The sequence below is a fragment of the Lygodium microphyllum genome, chromosome 9 (genome assembly GCF_053477565.2).
Source record: "Lygodium microphyllum isolate KBCC chromosome 9, Lygodium_microphyllum_v1.1.10, whole genome shotgun sequence".
Classification (NCBI taxonomy): Eukaryota; Viridiplantae; Streptophyta; class Polypodiopsida; order Schizaeales; family Lygodiaceae; genus Lygodium; species Lygodium microphyllum.
The window spans coordinates 152,003,879-152,022,013 of record NC_141143.1 but is presented as its reverse complement, the minus strand read 5'-3'; the positions used below and the strand labels follow the sequence as shown (position 1 = coordinate 152,022,013).

Here is an 18,135-nt window from a genome sequence, read left to right as displayed (position 1 = left end):
CCTTTCAAGAGGCTTCGATAAATACTTGTTTTTAGTGCTTCGCTCAATGAGAGCAAAATTTGCCAATACATTAAATCATTAAGAATCGAGGCAATTTCTAGAGCGGTACCTAGATTAATTGGTTTCTGTTGAGGTCGATTATTCACCTTTTCAGTGATTTGTCATTATCAAAATGACGATAAGGGTACCCCTATGAAGAGAGATGAGATGCCTCTAAAATGTAAAGACCCTTTGTACTTAGTTACTATGTTGTAACAAAGTGTAGAAAGATCTTTCACATACAAGAGCAAAAGAGAGAGTGACAATAACAATGTTATATGAATTGTAAGGGCCTATTGTCTTTGCATGCTCTTACAAGAAGTTAAGCGACTTATTAGCTTGTGGTCACTATATTTTGCAGTCAAAGTTAAATCCTCCATTGCTGAAAGATTACTAGCAAGTCCATAAAATCCTCTTCTATTATATATGACAATCAATGAAACACATTGATGATGATAATATAGACACCATTGCATCAATTGTACATAAAAATCAATCCTTCAGATTGAGCTGAAACTGGCATTGCTTGAGTGTATCAACATTGGCAACTTCGAAGCCCTCGTTGAAGATGGCCTTTACCAACGCTAGCACAAAAATGCATGCAAGCTACAAAATTTGCTGATGCTCAGCACTAGACTCCACTTATCTAGCTCAAGGACACAAGCCTCATCTCTCTAGAATCAATTTTGCAATGACCAAAAGTGTAGAACAAGATTAGCAAGAAAGTCGAAGAGGCATGGTAAAAAACACATACCTTGGAGTTAACAATACAATCACAAAAGAACTGGACACATTACATTTGGTCATACTTGCGGTCATTTGGACTTTCTCTGAGCAATCTATCTAATTTGGGCTACTACAAGTCCATGCCAGATTGGAGTGAGTAAGCCAGGCATAGACCCCATAAGCATGGCAATGAAGACGGTAGAAAGGTTGCACCTCGTGGTGTGCCCTCGATTACTTGAAGGAGAACAAGAAGTTCTGAAATGTAAGCCTCCTGCATCGGTATATGTGCGGAGGGGTCGCACACCGCCTATCAACTTTGTGGGCATCGACGCTTGTTATCTCTATCAGTCGCAGTGGCCTCAACACCTCGTTATTGTCCAACACATTCGACGATTTAACGACGACACGACATCAAGCTTGTACACAATGTATGCACACATTTAATCGACGATTTAAAAGGGTTCAAATCAGTACCGTCGTCATCCCCTTGCGGACGCGGAAGGCACCACCTTTCCACAACACAAGGCGAATCGAATGCAGGTAGTTTACTCCTCACTAGAGTTCCGTTCCTCCCGAACGTAATTTGATCCGTGTTTTTTGTTTTTGTTGAAATAACCCAACCCATGTACCTGTTCCAATAGCTCCTACTTTATCGCACAAAGTACTTCTTTTAGACAACTGTTACCCGCAAATAAGTGAGTGATTTAAATATCCGCACCAACAGTTTCCATTCAAGGTCAAAACTATACAATTGGATCTGTCATAACGAGTTCACCATTTTCAGAGAAAGATCCGGTGCCAATCAAATGTCCCTTCCCGGCTCCCTCAGTATCTGGCCAACTAAGCATCGGAGCTTTTATAGTTAACATCAGCATAAGTGGGCTTTTGTGGATATGATGCAGCTTTTAAAATTTTGTGAAAAGCGGATGGAAGCTCATACACCAGCAAATGTAAAAGTAAGATGTTTGGGAAGTAGTATAGCACGCCGAGAAAAATGTACATCTCGTGTTGGGAGCATTACTGTTGCTCCAACGAGTACATACAACACGTTCAGAGAGATGATGAGTTGATCTCAAAGGCGTGTGAAGATTGTGTAAAGACCTGATTGAGGAAAGGGTTTGCATGCAAGGAAGGCGAGCATGAATAGAAACACATTGTTTCTCATCTTATAGCCTGTCCTTGGTCGGTAAGGGCAATGAAACTCAGTAGTCCGGAAAATCCCATTGTTTTGTAAGCTGTATGCCGGGCTATCATATATGCAGGACGATATATGCCTGTCCTTGGTAAATAAGGGCAATGAAACTCAGTAGACCGCAAAATCTCATTCTTTTTGTAAGCTGTATGCAGTACGATATATACATCTCATGATCCAAAGAGGCACATCACAAACTATTGTAAAGATCCCGATCTATGAAGACCTACGAGACTTACGCTACAGTGCTCCTAGTCAGAGATGGCAATTGGCTACCCAAAGACTTAGCAGGAACTCGTCTCAGCGCTTTAGAATGACTGTCAGCTGCTTTTGAGCCTCTTTTCGTGTGACGAGGTATTACCCTAATCGGTATTCCCCCTAGGTCAAAATCTTCACGAAGGGCAGAAGCCAGAAAACGCAAATCAGTTTCCTCTATTTCACCTGCTCCAGTAGCAAACACAACGAATGTTGGAGGACGAGCCTTCACTTGAGTTATGTATCTTATTTTTGCCCCATGACCACTCTCACCTTTCCTTGGATGACGGCTCAAAACCTGCAGTGTTATATCAACATGTCAGCGAAAGAAGTTCACACACTTGAACTAGCACACATTTCAAAGCAGATAGCAAAAATCACACGACAGCTTGCTGACTTAAAGAAAAGACCTTTTGAAGCCAATTGTTTAACCGAGCTGTTGGAAGTCTAGCAGTCCACCTTTCATAGCTTTCGAACACCTTTCTCATTATGGCTGCACGCCCTTTCCCCTCCAGAGCTGATATGAATACAATTGGTATACCTTCTACCTGCCAAATCGCTCAAGTTGGAGTATTTGTCTTTTACTATTATAATTAACCTCAACAAATTTGTCCAATGATGCGATAGAAATCAAACACTCCACAGAGAAATCAAACCGTGAGAATAAGGATTGCTTCAGATAATCAATTGCCTACTCTATATGCTCACACTGGCATATGCCAAAATAAACTAGATAAGACACAAGTAGGTGTGCAGCAGAGAAGTCAGATCAACGTACTATTCCACTTATTATACTGCAGTGCGAGTGTTCTGACCTATAATCAAAAAATAATATTTCATAGCAAAACAGGCAGAAGAGTAGTCTCGCTGCCTGTGATAGATTGGTTGTTTAAAGTAAAACAGAGCATTCTTACCACGAGATTGGCAGACGACAATTGGACAGACAAAAACCAGTTGGTGTACAGTCAGAATGGCAGGCTTTCGCCTTCTGTATTCATAAATGAGATTGGCAGACTACAGTTGGACAAGCATTCTTACCATGAGATTGGCAAACGACATGCAAAAACCAATTGGTGTGCAGTCAGAAGGGCAAGCTTTCGCCTTCTGTATTCATAAATGAAGCACTGCCCTACATTGTATTTGCATACATATGGGGTAAATTTTTGTTTCTGAGCAACAGGTACTTGTCTCTCTTTTTAACCATAGTGAAAGCAAGTTCTTTGATTGTGGTTTCACCCACTCCATGGATGCCTGCAACATCTTCACTTCTGATTTTGCTGGCACCAACAAGAGTTGGGAAGATAGCAGAATGTAGAGTTTGGTTCAACTCTAGACATCAGAATACAGCCCATATGCAACAGGTTGCATAGCTTCATTAATTAGCTCCAGGCAGTGAAAATTGCATCATCCGCCCATCAGGAGGAGAGAAACCAAAGCCTAACAAGCTGTATTCGAACTGATGGATTACAAAATGCCATATCAAGGGCCTTTATATAGCCCTTGGAAATCTCGAAGGTATGTCTAGTATCTTGCTAGGAATCTGGAAGTCACATCAAATATCTTGCCAGTAGCTCCTAGATATTAAATCAAGAATATCTTGCTCTAAATTATCTAGAAAGCGCCTTTCTACAACAGAAATTTCCAATGTTTATTCTTCATTTTTTTACCACTTACTCTTCTCTTTTGACATAATCTTGCCAGGCATCTAGAAATCAAGTATCTTGCTAGTAGCTTCTAGCTGTTAAATCAAGAATGTCTTGCTCTTAAATTAACTAGAAAATTCTTCTCTACAATAGAAATGTACACCATTTACTCTTCTGTTTTCACCACAATAATTCTATAACATTTTTAAGTTTTCAGCTCCAACTAGACTACATCTAACATGGTGGAGTCGAGAGTGTTGGGAATGGGAGGTTTTACATGGGTTCCATACACAGGAAACAATTCATAATGATGAAAAACAAATATCATAAAACATAGAGTAGATACACAGACATTTGCACATATTATAACTTCAATATGTTACCTTATAAATGATACGTACTAGGAGGAAATCCACCAATTTGCAAAGCTAAGCCTCTTCAAAAAATTTTATACCTTAGGGGTTCAATTTTTTGTCTCCAGAGAATCCCATATTGTTGTTCCTCCTCAAAAATTCCAAGTGTTCCAAGAAATGGGTTTCGTTAATACGAAGTTTTTCTTATGTTTCGAAATTATGTGAAACCAGTTCCTGTGCAACATCAATTATTCTAACTGTTCCAGCTGAGCCTTACAACTAGTGAAATTGCACCCTACTCCTGTTACAGTAATGGAAACGAGGAAAGTTTAGGTTGGGAACCCTTTGTGCTGTTTGGACAAATGACATGGAATGGTTTTCACTCTCTCCATTGTGAGATCCTCATTGAAAATAGAAACGCAATAACAACAACTACAAATGGCAAGCCAGTTAGATCCAACACAAAGCCTTTTCCTTACATTAGCATGTCTACATCATATTGCCTTAAAGTTGCAACTCTATCCTAGAACATGGAAACAAAAAAATATGGGGATTCCCAAGGCTTCCATTAGCAGACCTGAGGTAATATATTTTTTATTTCTTCTGGAACTGCCTTCATGACTTTGTTCCGCAACTCAGCATTGTCCTTTCCTTTCAAGCGGTCCATCTTATTGACTACCACTACAAGACCGCGACCTTCTTGTGTGACCCACCGAGCAAGTGCAACTTCTGATTGTAACATACTTTTCCTTGCTTTTGCAATCTGCAGATGTCCAACCACCAATACAAATAATGAAATCCTGTTTCTGATGTGAAATCTATAAGGCTGCAATACTAAACTGAGTTAGGAAAGGTCCTGTTCATATCCCAAAGGAAACTGACAACCAAAAAGCCTTGCATCCTCTTACAGGTGCATAATTGAATTAACCTGAAAGCTTAAGTGCAGCTCCAGCCAGTTTGCATATTGAATCACTTCCAAGGGGGAAAGCACCGTAGCTTCAAGATTTCCCAGACACTAATCACTCAGAGCCAAGCACACAACAGAACCCGGTTTGCTAAGGTACACAAAAGTCCAAGCACCTTGATATTTGCCAACAGACATGGCTTATGCCTCTCAACTTATTTCTTTGAAAACCTCATTGTTTCAATCATATTGGCACATAGCAGAATTAGAGATAAAATAATCTTAGATGTTAGAAGAGCATGACAAGTTTCCCTTACTGCCTTTCCTCCCAAAGGGTAAACCACTAGACACCAGTCTTGGCAGTGTAAAATATTCAATAACCAGTATATCAGTGTCTACTGATCAGCACACATATGCTCACCATGTGTTGTCAGAAGTACTCCAGCCTCATTATATGACACGCCCACAAGACAGGTTGCCACTCAAGCAGTTAAACCTCATAGCACAGCTCTAGCCAACAGAAATTGTAACTGCAATTTTAAAAACTACAAATTCACTACCATTTTGTGTTGAACATATTCATCTTCTGCAATCCATGTTCCTGGAAGATCTCCCTGACAAAAAGCCTAGCAATTTCCACTGCATCTACGTTGGGCTTGCATCAAATCAGCCTCACCTGCTTGCTGAACCTGTTCATGATAGTGAAAACAAAATTTTTCCAGGCTCTTCTGCTCTTTGAAAGGCCCATTACTAAGCCCATCAAAACCTTCTTCCAAACATAAGTCTCGAATTCGCAAGGCATGTAGTTCCCCTACTTTATTCTGGTCATCCCATTTTGAGATCTAACATACATGGGATCCCAAGACCATTCTAATGAACAACTTGCTCATCCAAGGCCAAAAGAAGTGCCAAGATAAATTCTCTAGCGTAGGACCTTCCCCATGATGCCCCAGAGCTTTCTGGTACACACAAAGATAAGCTCTCATCCTTTTTCTTGAAAACAAAAACACCAGAGCACTGAACAAGCTAGAGCTGACCCAAATCAATTCCCTTCCTAAGATCCTCAATCTGAGATTTGAGCTCCTGAGGTTGCTTGTCAAGATGGGAGCGGCTCCTAAGGCAATCAGTCCAAAAGGAGAGAATCAAACTATTGGAACCATGCCACATCCAACTAGTCCCATTCTCCCTGTTGAGAAGCTCTAGTGCAAGTCCTCATGCAATCACACACATCGTTAACAAACAAGAGCCCTTTCAAACATCCTACTTCCCTTGGAGGTGAAAAATGGCCATCACCGGCTTGGATCAAGCCACCAAAAGTGAATTAATATTGGGCAATGTCCCAGCATCGGCCATGGCAACATGGCTGAGTACTATATGAGGTAATGATTCACCAAGGCCTTCATCAAGCCAAGGCAAGGATCATGTCAACGTTTAGACTTTGCTTGACACCTTGGTCTTTTTTATGGTGGGACAAAACAAAAATCAAAAGAGAAGAGTCTGGCTTGTCACTCCCTCTCGGTTCCTATGTTGCGCCAAAGAGCGGGTGTTCAGGTACAATAAATCAGTATGGTTAGGTGGAACGGGTGTTTTGGCCTGTAGGAAAAGATTAATGCATTCTTCACCCTCCTAAGCTGTGAAGCTAACAAGGAAAGTTCTAAACTATAGGAAAAGATTAATGCATTCTTCACCCTCCTAGGCTGTGAAGCTAACAAGGAAAGTTCTAAACTGTTCCCTAACCCTTCAAATCTTGTTCCATGAAGTTCTGTATAGTTTTGGTTGCTGACAGTCTGAAACGTGGCATCCCCTGTTTTGGACTGTTTGCAAGCACTGTGTTTCCATCTTTTTGTGCTCATTCTCTATTGTTGGTCTTGTGCTCATCAATCTAATGGGTCATCCTGATTGCCTCCTTCCCTTCCCTCAACACACCAACCCACGCCCCCCCCCCCCCCCCCCTTTTTTTGTAATACGTAATTGTATTGATTATGAAAAAAAGTACAGAATTACAAGATTACAAATGCAATGTGGCTCTGGGCCATCGTGCAGAGACCAAACAGAACAAATCCAATTTACACTAAAGGAGTGCAAAGAGCACGTTGGGTAATTGTATTGATTATGAAAAAAGTACAGGATTACAAGATTACAAAATGCAAGGTGGCTCTAGGCCATCGTGCAAAGACCAAACAGAACAAATCCAATTTATACTAAAGGAGTGCAAAGAGCACGTTGGGACTAGGCCTGGGCCTTTGCTACCAATGTCTCCAATACACCATCTTCAATGAAGTCATCCAATACTGCAATGAGATTGGGGCACTGACACTCAGCCCATGAGGAAGAAGGCACATCTATAAGGCGGCCAGTGGAACTTAGATACTTGCAATAACATGAGGTAATGACTTTACCAGCATCATCAAAAGATAGTTGAAGCTGAAGGGTCACATGCATGCAACGAAAACTAGCTCAATCGTTGCTATGGCAGCTCTTGTTTGGGGGTTGGCAGATCCTTGGTAGGAGTGGAAACTGGAGTAGTAGGCATGTCAAAGGATTTATCTCGGTGGTGTAAATAAGACCAAAGAGGGTCTTATGAGGACAAGGAAGGATCGTTAAGTGTTGTGTACAAGGAAGCCTCCTTTGATTTTCCCTTGTTGCATGGAGCTTCCACCCATCCCTATGTGTCAAGATCTGAAGAGGAGGCCGGCTACTTGCCTTTAGAATGAGTAGGTTGGACAATCCTTTGCTTTGGTCTTGGTTCTTATCCATGGGCTAATCCACAAGAGTGTTCTTTTGATGCTTTGCTTAGGATTTGATTAAAAGTTAGTCAAATGTGTAAATGTAACTTGCACATGTGAGGTGCATGTTAAATATTTCACAATGTGGGACTCAGGACCCCGAGATATCAATTGGTGCCCAAGCCAAAAGTTGTAATACGTTACGCCTAGCAAATACTAGGTGGATCTCCTTCACAATGATGTTTGTGATCCTATGCAAACCAAACATCTTGGTGGATTTCTCTATTTTGTCACCTTTATTGATAACAAATCCCAATTCACTTGGGTATTTTTGAAACCTCACTTAATATGTGGATTAATTTTTAATCGCATGATTAAGTAAATATTGCACATGTGGAGTGCAACTGGGGTTAAAGTAAATTTACGAGACCGGGATCCGAAGAAATCACAGGATGTCAAAGACAAAAGTTATTGTAAGTTATGCTACACAAGTACTTGGTGGTATCTGGTGCCACTTGTTGGCCTAGGTCATTCATTTGGCCATAAGTGTTAGTTGGTGACACTAGAGAAGTGGCATTTAATGGTACCTAACGCCAATCTGATTGTCAAAGATGGCGCAGAGACACTCGCGGATGGAAGTTGCCTAGCCAATTTAATTATTGGCTAGTCAAATTATTTTTCAAGGCGCCGCAATAATTATTAGATTAATTTTTAGTATTCAAAGACTGAAAATTAATATTTAATTATGAATAACGTTGGAAAAACCATTTGGGAAGGCTGCCACTTGTCAAAAATGTCCATGCAAGACTGAAAAACGTCTTTAGAGGCTAGAGAGAGGCATTTTTAGTGTATTCAGACTGCAAGAGAGAGAAAGGAGATGTTGCTGGTCTGATTTGCAGCCATTGGAGGACCTTCTGAGACAATCGAGGACAGGAGAAGACCAATCAACAGCAAATGACAGCATCTATAAGCTATTGAGACACGGCAACAATAGTAAATGACTAATTTTCTTCAGTTCTTTGCATCTACAAGCTAATGTGGCAGGGCACCAGCTGTATTTGACTGATTTTCAATCATTATTCATGACTAAACTCTGAATTTTCTCTCTCATCTGCCAACCATTTCATAACCTTGCTCCAAAGATCTCAGTATTTGAACTCTTGGAGACTAAGAATTTGCAAATTTCTTTGTTGTAAACCCTAATTTACAATAGAAATTAGAGTTTAGCAACAGCCTTGGGAAGCGTGCCAAAAATTGAAAGCTCCAAGACTTAGATTCAACAAGGCTGAATATGAATTTCAACTAAATTCAAGTGGAGGACTAGCTAGCCATTGAATTTGGGGAATTTCCATCATCTATAAAGTGGATGAAGGCCAATTAAGTGCTCGAATCAAGGGGCAAAATAGATTAAAGACTTGTCGGTCACTTTGGATAGCAAGGGGAGTTTGGATTGCGAAGGGGATCGGGAGAATCCCATTGTAAATCAACTTCTTCTTCAATAAAGCTAAAGAAATACCAAAAGGGACGCCAATTTTGGGGCAAATCGAGTGTGCATTGTCCAAGATCAGTACGTAAATTTGTATTTTCAGATTTGCATTAATTGTTTTCTGCTGTAATTAAGTTGTAATCAAGGATTCACCACCAATCCACGGAAGGAAGGCTGGTTGCAATATATGGGCTCAAGTCTACGTTTGAAGTATTCTCTTGCTTCAAGACTTTTATTGCCGTGGCCGAGACCCAACACATTTTGCATTCAAACCCTTCGCACAAACAAGGGAGGTGAATATATTTCTAAACAATTTTCAAAGTATTTTGCATCTTGAGGTATTCCTCATCAATGTACCGTCCCTTACTCTCCACAACAAAATGAAATAGCACAATAGAAGAATAGATTACTCATACAGATGGCAAGATGCATGATGGAGAGTAAGAATTTACCAAATTCTTTTTTATTCAATGATATTCTTTGTGTCGCTTATGTTTTGAACGAGTGTCCCACAAGAGCTTTGCCCACCATCACTCCTTATGAGGCATGGACTAGCTCCAAGCCTTCTATCATATGAGGACTTTTGGTTCATTGGCATATGCTCATGTGGCTTCTTAGAAAAGGCACAAGTTGGTTGATAAGGCTGTTCACTGCATATTGATTGGTTGTAGTGTTGAAAGCAAAGGGTACCAGCTTTATCAACCTTCTATTAGCAAGATTATTATCAATCAAGATGCTATCTTTGCTGAAAATGCTTCTCATCCTTTGTTGGACTGTTCAAAACAACCTATCATTGATGCTTCAAACATCTTCGATAGCCTACTACCACTTTTCCATAATGGTTCCATTGTTGATCCTTCTCCTCATCCTTCATTTCCACCATCTACAGGAACATTACAACTGCTAAATCAGTCTGATTTACAGCCAAAACAGCAACCGAATACCTTGTCCCATGAGCAGCCCACTATTGATGCTAATTTGGAACACACAAGGGCTGAACTTCAATAGCCTAAAAGAGTCCCCCATTGGCTGCTAGACACTCTTTGAGACAGCAAACAACCTCTTCCTTTGGTCAGCCACATACGAGCCTACTCGCAAAGAACAAGGTAATCTTCTTGCATGTGCATTGCTGGCTATAGCATGCAATGAAGAATTTTTATGCTCTAAAGATGTGTTTTTAGATGATCATTGGGTGGAAGCAATGAAGGCATAGATTAATTCCATACATCAAAATGACACTTGGGAGCTATTTGGCTTGCCTCTTGGCAAGCGTGCAAAAGGTGTCAAATGGGTTTATTAAATTAAAAGAGAGTCAAATGGTTCTATTGACAAGTATGAAGCCCACCTTGTTGCTAGGCGCTATGCCCCAACCCTTAGCAACAAGAAAGTGACTTTGAGGAGACCTTTGCCCCTACCTCTTGCATCACCACCATCAAGATTGTTATTGCCCTTGTTGACCACTTTCATTTTAAGGTGCATCAGCTAGACATCAAGACGGCATTTCTTTATGGTAAATGAAGGGGTATACATTTCACAACCGCCAAGATTTGAAGTCAATGGCTCCAAGCACAAAGTTTGTCATCTCAAGAAGGCTTTGTATGGTTTAAAGCGGGCTTCACCTACTTCATATACCTGCATACATTCTCATCTACTACATCTTGACTTCCAGAATAGTCCTACTAAGGCTAATCTTTACATTCGACATCAAGGATCTAATTTTATTATTCTTGTACTTTATGTCAATGACATGGTGGTCAAATTGCAGCATTTGAGGCTTATTTACACTAAACCTTTGCCATGACAAATCTTGGTCTATTACTTGGATATCCAATTTATCACCATTGAGGGGGACATCATCATGACACATTCCCAAGTATATTGACTCGTTTCTTCACCGCTTTCAGTTTGAGGACTATAAGCTTACGTCTATTCCCTTTGAGAAGGTTTCAAATTCACTTCTAATGATGGTAGTAGATCCTCTGACACTACTTTATATTAACAGGCTGTTGGATGCTTGATTTATCTATGTCACATGAGGCCCAATCTTTAGTTTGTTATCTCCCAATCAAGCAAGTTCATGCACAACCCTTCAGTAGTTCACTGGCAAGCAATGAAACGTGTCTTTCACCACTTCCATTCCTATCACTGTACATGAAGCTCTCTTTCTTACCCAAGCTGCAGCAACAACCATATGATGCAAGCCATTGTAGCATCTCTTACCCAACAAATTCATCAACATGATACAATAATTCTTTTTGGTTGAATTGGCGATACAACGTCAATATTGTATGCTTGCGTGTAACAAATGTGATAACTTTGTTTGCTTTATCCAACACAAAAGCAATCCATTAAAGCTTCCCAATATCTTGTAAAAGAAGATCTAAGCAATGGCACGTACATCTACTGAAAAAGATGTTAGGTCACTCTTCGTCAAAAATCAAATCATGTCACAACTCTATAGAAACAGAATTTGTATCTTTTTTTATTAATTTGTCTATATAATGATTTATTAAATTTGTTTTCTTTGAACTAATTAGATATAAAGAAAAGTGCATTGGAGTTGGCCACTGATGAGTGGTCACAAATTATGGTGGACCCACGCGGTGGGTTAGAGAAAAGATAGTTCACACTTCTACCTATATGGGCCGATTGGGCACCTGTGACCAGAACTCACGCATATCAGGGTTAGACTCGCACACTGAAAGGATTGATGCCTTGAAGTGTGGGCTAGATCCACCAAAACAGATAGTTACAATCAACAAGATGGCATGATCATGAAATGCTTGTACAATGTACATGTGTGGACTGAAAGCTTGAAATGCACATTTCTTTGCATAGGAAAGTCACATAAAGATTTTGATACCGTTTTTGCAATGTACACGGAAAAAGCTTTCATATAACACCCATATTCGGGGGGTCCCTAAATTTAGGAGCCTCGAATTAGCCTAAAAATGCTAGTCCAAAAAAATAGGGATGTCAGGAAGGCCATAGAGAAGAGACAAGTGTCAAGACACTTGTCACACAAGTTTCTAAGTGTCCCACCACTTGTCACATCTCATGACATGTGGCTGGACACTTGTCTTGTGCTACTCCACTTTTCCCTTTTGTACTAGCTCTTTCCTCTCCTATAAATAAGAGCTCGTTTTTCTTCATTCAGCATCATTTTTCTTTGCTGTAAACTCATGTACAGCACGCACAAATAGTCAGAAACTGGCCCCATCCATCCCCATCATCATCCCCCACTTCTCCATTATCAAATTTCTCCATATTCCCTCTTCTATCACTGCTGTTTTATAAGACACCAAGCTTGTAAATTCATTACAGCACCTCCTTCTCAAGCTCTTTCTTCCATTTTAGCGACAAGAAGCAAGCCCTATCCATGTACTGTTGTTCAACGATGGAGAAAGGTTGATTTCCCCTCTTTCTTCTCTCATACTGTAAAGAAATCAGTTCTTATCATTGCATAATAGATAATGCATGTGTGTTTGTACATCTTTGCATGATCTTGTGAGAGTGAGAATTACTTCTCCTCACTCTCAGGTTGATTGTAACTGAGCTCTTCCCTAAGGGACTTGGGTTGAGCAGAAATACATTCCTTCGGGGGGGTTGCCCATCTTCAACCCTCAATCTTGTCTCCATTACTTTTACATTTTCATAGCTGTAATTTTGTGAGTAATTTTCATTTTCAGCTTTAAGTGTTCATTCTCTTTTATAATAGATCTCGAAAACAAGCAAATATCATAATTGTTATGCATACTACGTTGTTCAAGGCATTTACAGTGGTATCAAAGCTTTGGCTCGGTCCTCACCCCAACACTGGTAGTGCTTACAATTATAAGTTTGTTTGTTTTCAGCCCTTGCATTGAGTGCTTGAGCATATTTTTCTTAGAGTCTCAATGGATGAGTCGAGTGCTATCCTTCAAGCCATTCAAAGTCTTAGAAAGGAGAATCAGCAAATTCGAGAGCAACTTCTCAAACTAGAAAAAGTTGACAATTCCAAAGAATTCAAGGAAAGAAGCCCATCTACTTCAAGGAGACAAAGCCATACCAATGAAAGGAGCCGATCAAGAAGTCCAACTACTTCTAAGAGGCAGTCCCATTCTACTTCGAGACAAAGAGGAGATCGCGTCGAAGTTCATTCTTTTCTTCAAAGTCATCTGGCGCCTACTCTGATGGACCCTCCTCTAGTAACAAAGAGTCAAACCCTTCTCGTGGAAGACCTCATCATCGTCAAAGGCATCGATATTCTTCACCCTCGTCTCCATCTTCATCCCCATCAAGCACTTCACCAACTTCAATCTCAAGATCCAAGCATGGACAAAGGCATAAGAAGAAAAAGAAGACTAAGTCACTATCTCAACTTGAAAAGAAGATCAAGTTCAGTATGTATGATGGTTCCCGAAATCCTGATCTTCTTCTGAAGTTTATTCGTCAATTTCAAATTTTGTATGGTCGTGAGAAGTATAAAGAAAAAGAAAAGATTAAGTTTGCAGCTTTACATTTAACCGACTTAGCCCATACTTAGTGGACGAGGTTGGAATATGATCATGCTACCCCAAAATCATGGCGGTCCTTTGTTCACATAATACAAAGCCAATTTCTTCCTGTTCATTTCAAAAGAGATGTAAAAATGGAATGGGATCGGCTTTGGCAAATGAAAAATAAGTCACTTGGTGACTATACCAAGAGATTTTGGGAGCTACTTTTGAAGGTCCAACATTTCAAGAAGATCAGCAGTTCGGAAAAGCTTAGGAAGTTTCAAGGAGGTTTACATTTTAAACTTCATACTGCTCTTAATCATTATCATTGTTCTAGTCTTAGGGAACTCATTGGCCATGCTGAGACATGGGAAATGGAGCACAATGGCAACAAATCATTCCAAAAGAATGATAAGAAGAGAGTAGCTAATGATGAGAAGTATTCAACCCCAAATAAAGGACAAAAACAGCAGCAAAAGCAGCCATCAAATCAAAAGAAGATGAAGCCCTATGCACCTCCTAATGCTCCTCAATTTCGCTCCAATCTATACCCACAAGCAAAGCAACTTTCCGAAGAAGAAAAGCAGCGCTTCATGAAAGAAGGAAAGTGCTTTAAATGTGGACAAACAGGCCACATAGCGAAGCAATGTCCAAACAAAGGACAAAGCAAGGTTTCTGACAACAAGCCTAAGTCGCCAGTGAAAATCAATGATATCAGTGATGTAGTTGCAAACACAACTCACACTCCAGAGATGCGCAAATTATTAAAAGCTTGGGGACAGTTGCAAGGTAAGCAAGCACTATTCTTGATAGATCTTGGAGCGAATGAAAATGTCATTTCCTTGCAATTAGCTAAAGAGCTTGGATTAAAGAATGAAGAGATGGACACTCCGGCAGAAGTTCGCCAAGCTTTAAATGCCGATGAAGGTGACACAGTGAAGACTGTGACACCCTACATTGGCAAGCTCAAGTTTCAAATTCAAGGCTACAGTAACAAAGATATCTTTTGTATCGGAGACCTTGATGGTTGCGATGTGATTCTTGGCATGCCCTGGAATCATAGAGTAGATTCAACCATCTTCTCTTAGAAAAAAAAGGTAGAACTCACCAACAAAGGCAAGAAGTACGAGATCCAAGCTAGAGTTTCTAGAGACACCATACCTATGGTAAGCCATATGCAAGTCTCTAGAGCAATTAAGGATTGTGTTCAATGTTGTTTGTTTTATGTCACTGATGTAAAAGATAATATGAATGCTGAAAACCAAGAGCGACTTCAACTCTTGGAAAAGTATAAAGATTGTTTTTCGGAAGATCTTCCTTATCAGCTTCCCCCAGAAAGGCCAGAAGACCATCATATTGATATTATTCCGGGCAGTTCTCCTCCTAACATAGCACCATACCGTGTGAGCTGTCCTCAACAAGAAGAAATCAGAAAGCAAGTCGAAGACCTACTCAACCGTGGGCTAATTAGGCCAAGTAGCTCACCATTTTGTTCACCGGTTCTTCTTGTTCAAAAGAAAGATGGCACATTCAGGATGTGCATTGATTACTGAGCCCTCAACAAAATCATTGTGAAGAATCGGTTTCCTATTCCCAGAATTGACGATATTTTGGATCATCTAGGAGGCTCAAAGGTTTTCAGCCGCATTGATCTAAAGAGTGGTTATCATCAAATTAGGATTAACCAATGCACCAGCCACCTTTAATCGAATGATGGAGCGCATCTTTAGAGAGCATCGACAATATGTCGGTACTTTCTTTGATGATATTCTTGTCTTTAGCAAGAATGAAGAGGAGCATCATCGACACTTGGAGATTGTTCTACAATTACTTCAACAAAATCAACTCTTGGTAAATGGTAAAAATAGTGAATTTTTCATGCATAAAATAAATTACCTTGGGCATGTCATCTCTTCTGAAGGGATTCAGATGGATCCTGAAAAGATCATGATAATCCAAGAATAGTCTCATCTTCATGATGTACATGAGATGCTATCGTTTCTTGGCTTATGCTCTTATTACCGCCGCTTCATCAAGCATTTTGCACATATGGCTTCTCCACTTCATGACCTTACAAAGAAGAAGGCCTCTTTCCAATGGAAGGAAAAAGAGAAGGCAGCCTTCACAAGGCTGAAAACAGCTCTTACTTCTAGACCTGTTCTTATCATTCCAGATTTGGTAAAACCATTTGTGGTGGAAGCATATGCTTGCGGTGATTGTATTGGTGCAGTGCTAAATCAAGAAGGCCATGCCGTAGCCTTTGAAAGCCGCCGTCTAAATGATGTGGAGAAAAGGTATGACATTTATGAAAAGGAGCTCTTAGCAGCGATTCATGCTTTGAAGATATGGAAACATTATCTTTTAGGCAATGAATTCCTTATTAAAACTGATCATCAGAGCTTGAAGTATTTCAAGACTCAAAAGCATTTGCAAAAGAAACATGCAAAATGGGAAAATTTCTTGTCTATGTTTCATTTTCAAATTATGTGCACTCCAGGGAAACAAAATGTAGTTACTGATGCACTTTCTACAGTGTCTCGCATTGTAACTATTACAGTGGCTCATCATGAAGATTTTCAAACGATGAAGAATACTTATGATGAAGATATTGATTTTGCAGCAATTTGATCAAATTTACAGCAAGGAGATTCTCATCCAGATTATTCCATCAAAGACGGTTACCTTCTCATGAACAATCGCCTTTGTGAATGAAAGTCATGAACCCCCTTATGCAGGGCATAGAGGAAGGACAGCCACTCTAAGCGCAATTGAGCGCTACTTTTATTGACCAACATTACGAAGAGATACACATAACTTCATTGAGGCTTGTCTGGTATGCCAAAAATCCAAGTATGATAGGCAGAAGATTCCAAGATTGTTGCAACCTCTTCCAGTGCCCAAAGATCCATGGGAATCTATCACAATGGATTTCATCTCAGGTATTTCAAGAACACCTCAACGTCATGATATGATTTGGGTCATAATTGATCAATTCAGCAAGCAATCACATTTTATTTCATGTCATAAAACATTGAAATCCGCACAAGCTGCAAGACTTTTCATTCAGCATATCTTCAGATTATATGGTATGCCTTCTAAGATCATTTCAGATAGAGACTCCAAATTCACAAGTAACTTTTGGCGTGCTTTATTTGAGAATTTGGGCTCCAGTAGATACTTTGGACCCTTCAAAGTGATTGAGAAAATAAATAAAGTTTCTTATCGACTTGAGCTTCCTGCTCATTAGAAAATACACAATGCTTTTCATGTAGGTTTGCTAAAACCTTACATAGGACCAGAACCAAAGGAACCCATTACTGAAGGTCCCCCAGAAGTTAAAGAAACAGAGCAACTCTTGAAACCTGAACAGATTTTGTTTCACAAGGATCAAACCACGAGAAGTGGCCTTGTGACAAAAATTCTTACTAAAATTGAAGAATCTACCCACAACAAATGCACAGTGGGTAGATGAAAAATTCATGAAGGATTACCCAGACATTCTTCAGTCATATCAAGAGGCTTTTCAGCTGAGAACAGCTAAATAAAAGCCAGAGGGCTGTCACAACTCTATAGAAACAGAATTTGTATCCTTTTTCATTAATTTGTCTATATAATGATTTATTAAAATTTTTTTCTTTGCACTAATTAGATATAAAGAATAGTGCATTGGAGCTGGCCACTGATGAGTGGTCACATGTTATGGTGGACCCACGCGGTGGGTTAGAGAAAAGATAGTTCACACTTCCACCTATATAGGCCGATTGGGCACCTGTGACCAGAACTCACGCATATCAGGGTTAGACTCGCACACTGAAAGGATTGATGCCTTGAAGTGTGGGCTAGATCCGCCAGAACAGACAGTTACAATCAACAAGATGGCATGATCATGAAATGCTTATACAATATGCATGTATGGGCTGAAAGCTTGAAATGCACATTTCTTTGCATAGGAAAGTCACATGAAGATTCTGATACCGTTTTTGCGATGTACACGAAAAAAGCTTTCATATGACACCTATATTGGGGGGGTCCCTAAATTTTAGGAGGTCCCTAAATTTTAGGAGCCTCGAATTAGCCTAAAATGCTAGTCCAAAAAAATAGGGATATCATTCTAAAAATAGTAAGTTCTGTACTCTGACTGTGCTTACTAAATTTGGTTGTTTCTATTCTTGACAGTATTCAGCCCAAAAAGGAAGGCCATAGAGAAGAGACAAGTGTCAAGACACTTGTCACACAAGTTTCCAAGTGTCCCACCACTTGTCACATCTCATGACATGTGGCTGGACACTTGTCTTGTGCTACTCCACTTTCCCCTTATGTACTAGCTCTTCCC

The 18,135-nt window shown here is 40.0% G+C and overlaps 1 protein-coding gene across 2 annotated transcripts in view; it reads right to left on the bottom strand.

Moving 5' to 3' along the window:
- Nucleotides 1-1,455: 1,455 nt before the first annotated feature.
- LOC148031724 (uncharacterized) overlaps nucleotides 1,456-18,135 on the bottom strand; it is a 53,421-nt gene continuing 36,741 nt past the window's right edge. The window contains exons 9-11 of one of the 2 annotated variants that reach the window (XM_087685305.1): nucleotides 4,786-4,971; nucleotides 2,623-2,760; nucleotides 1,457-2,510 (exon numbers count right to left, since the gene is read on the bottom strand). In XM_087685305.1, coding sequence (XP_087541431.1) covers nucleotides 2,193-2,510; nucleotides 2,623-2,760; nucleotides 4,786-4,971 — 642 coding nt within the window. In that variant the 3' untranslated portion in view covers nucleotides 1,457-2,192. Of the gene's footprint in view, nucleotides 2,511-2,622; nucleotides 2,761-4,785; nucleotides 4,972-18,135 lie in introns of both variants that reach the window. The other variant, XM_087685306.1, reaches the window with a different exon arrangement.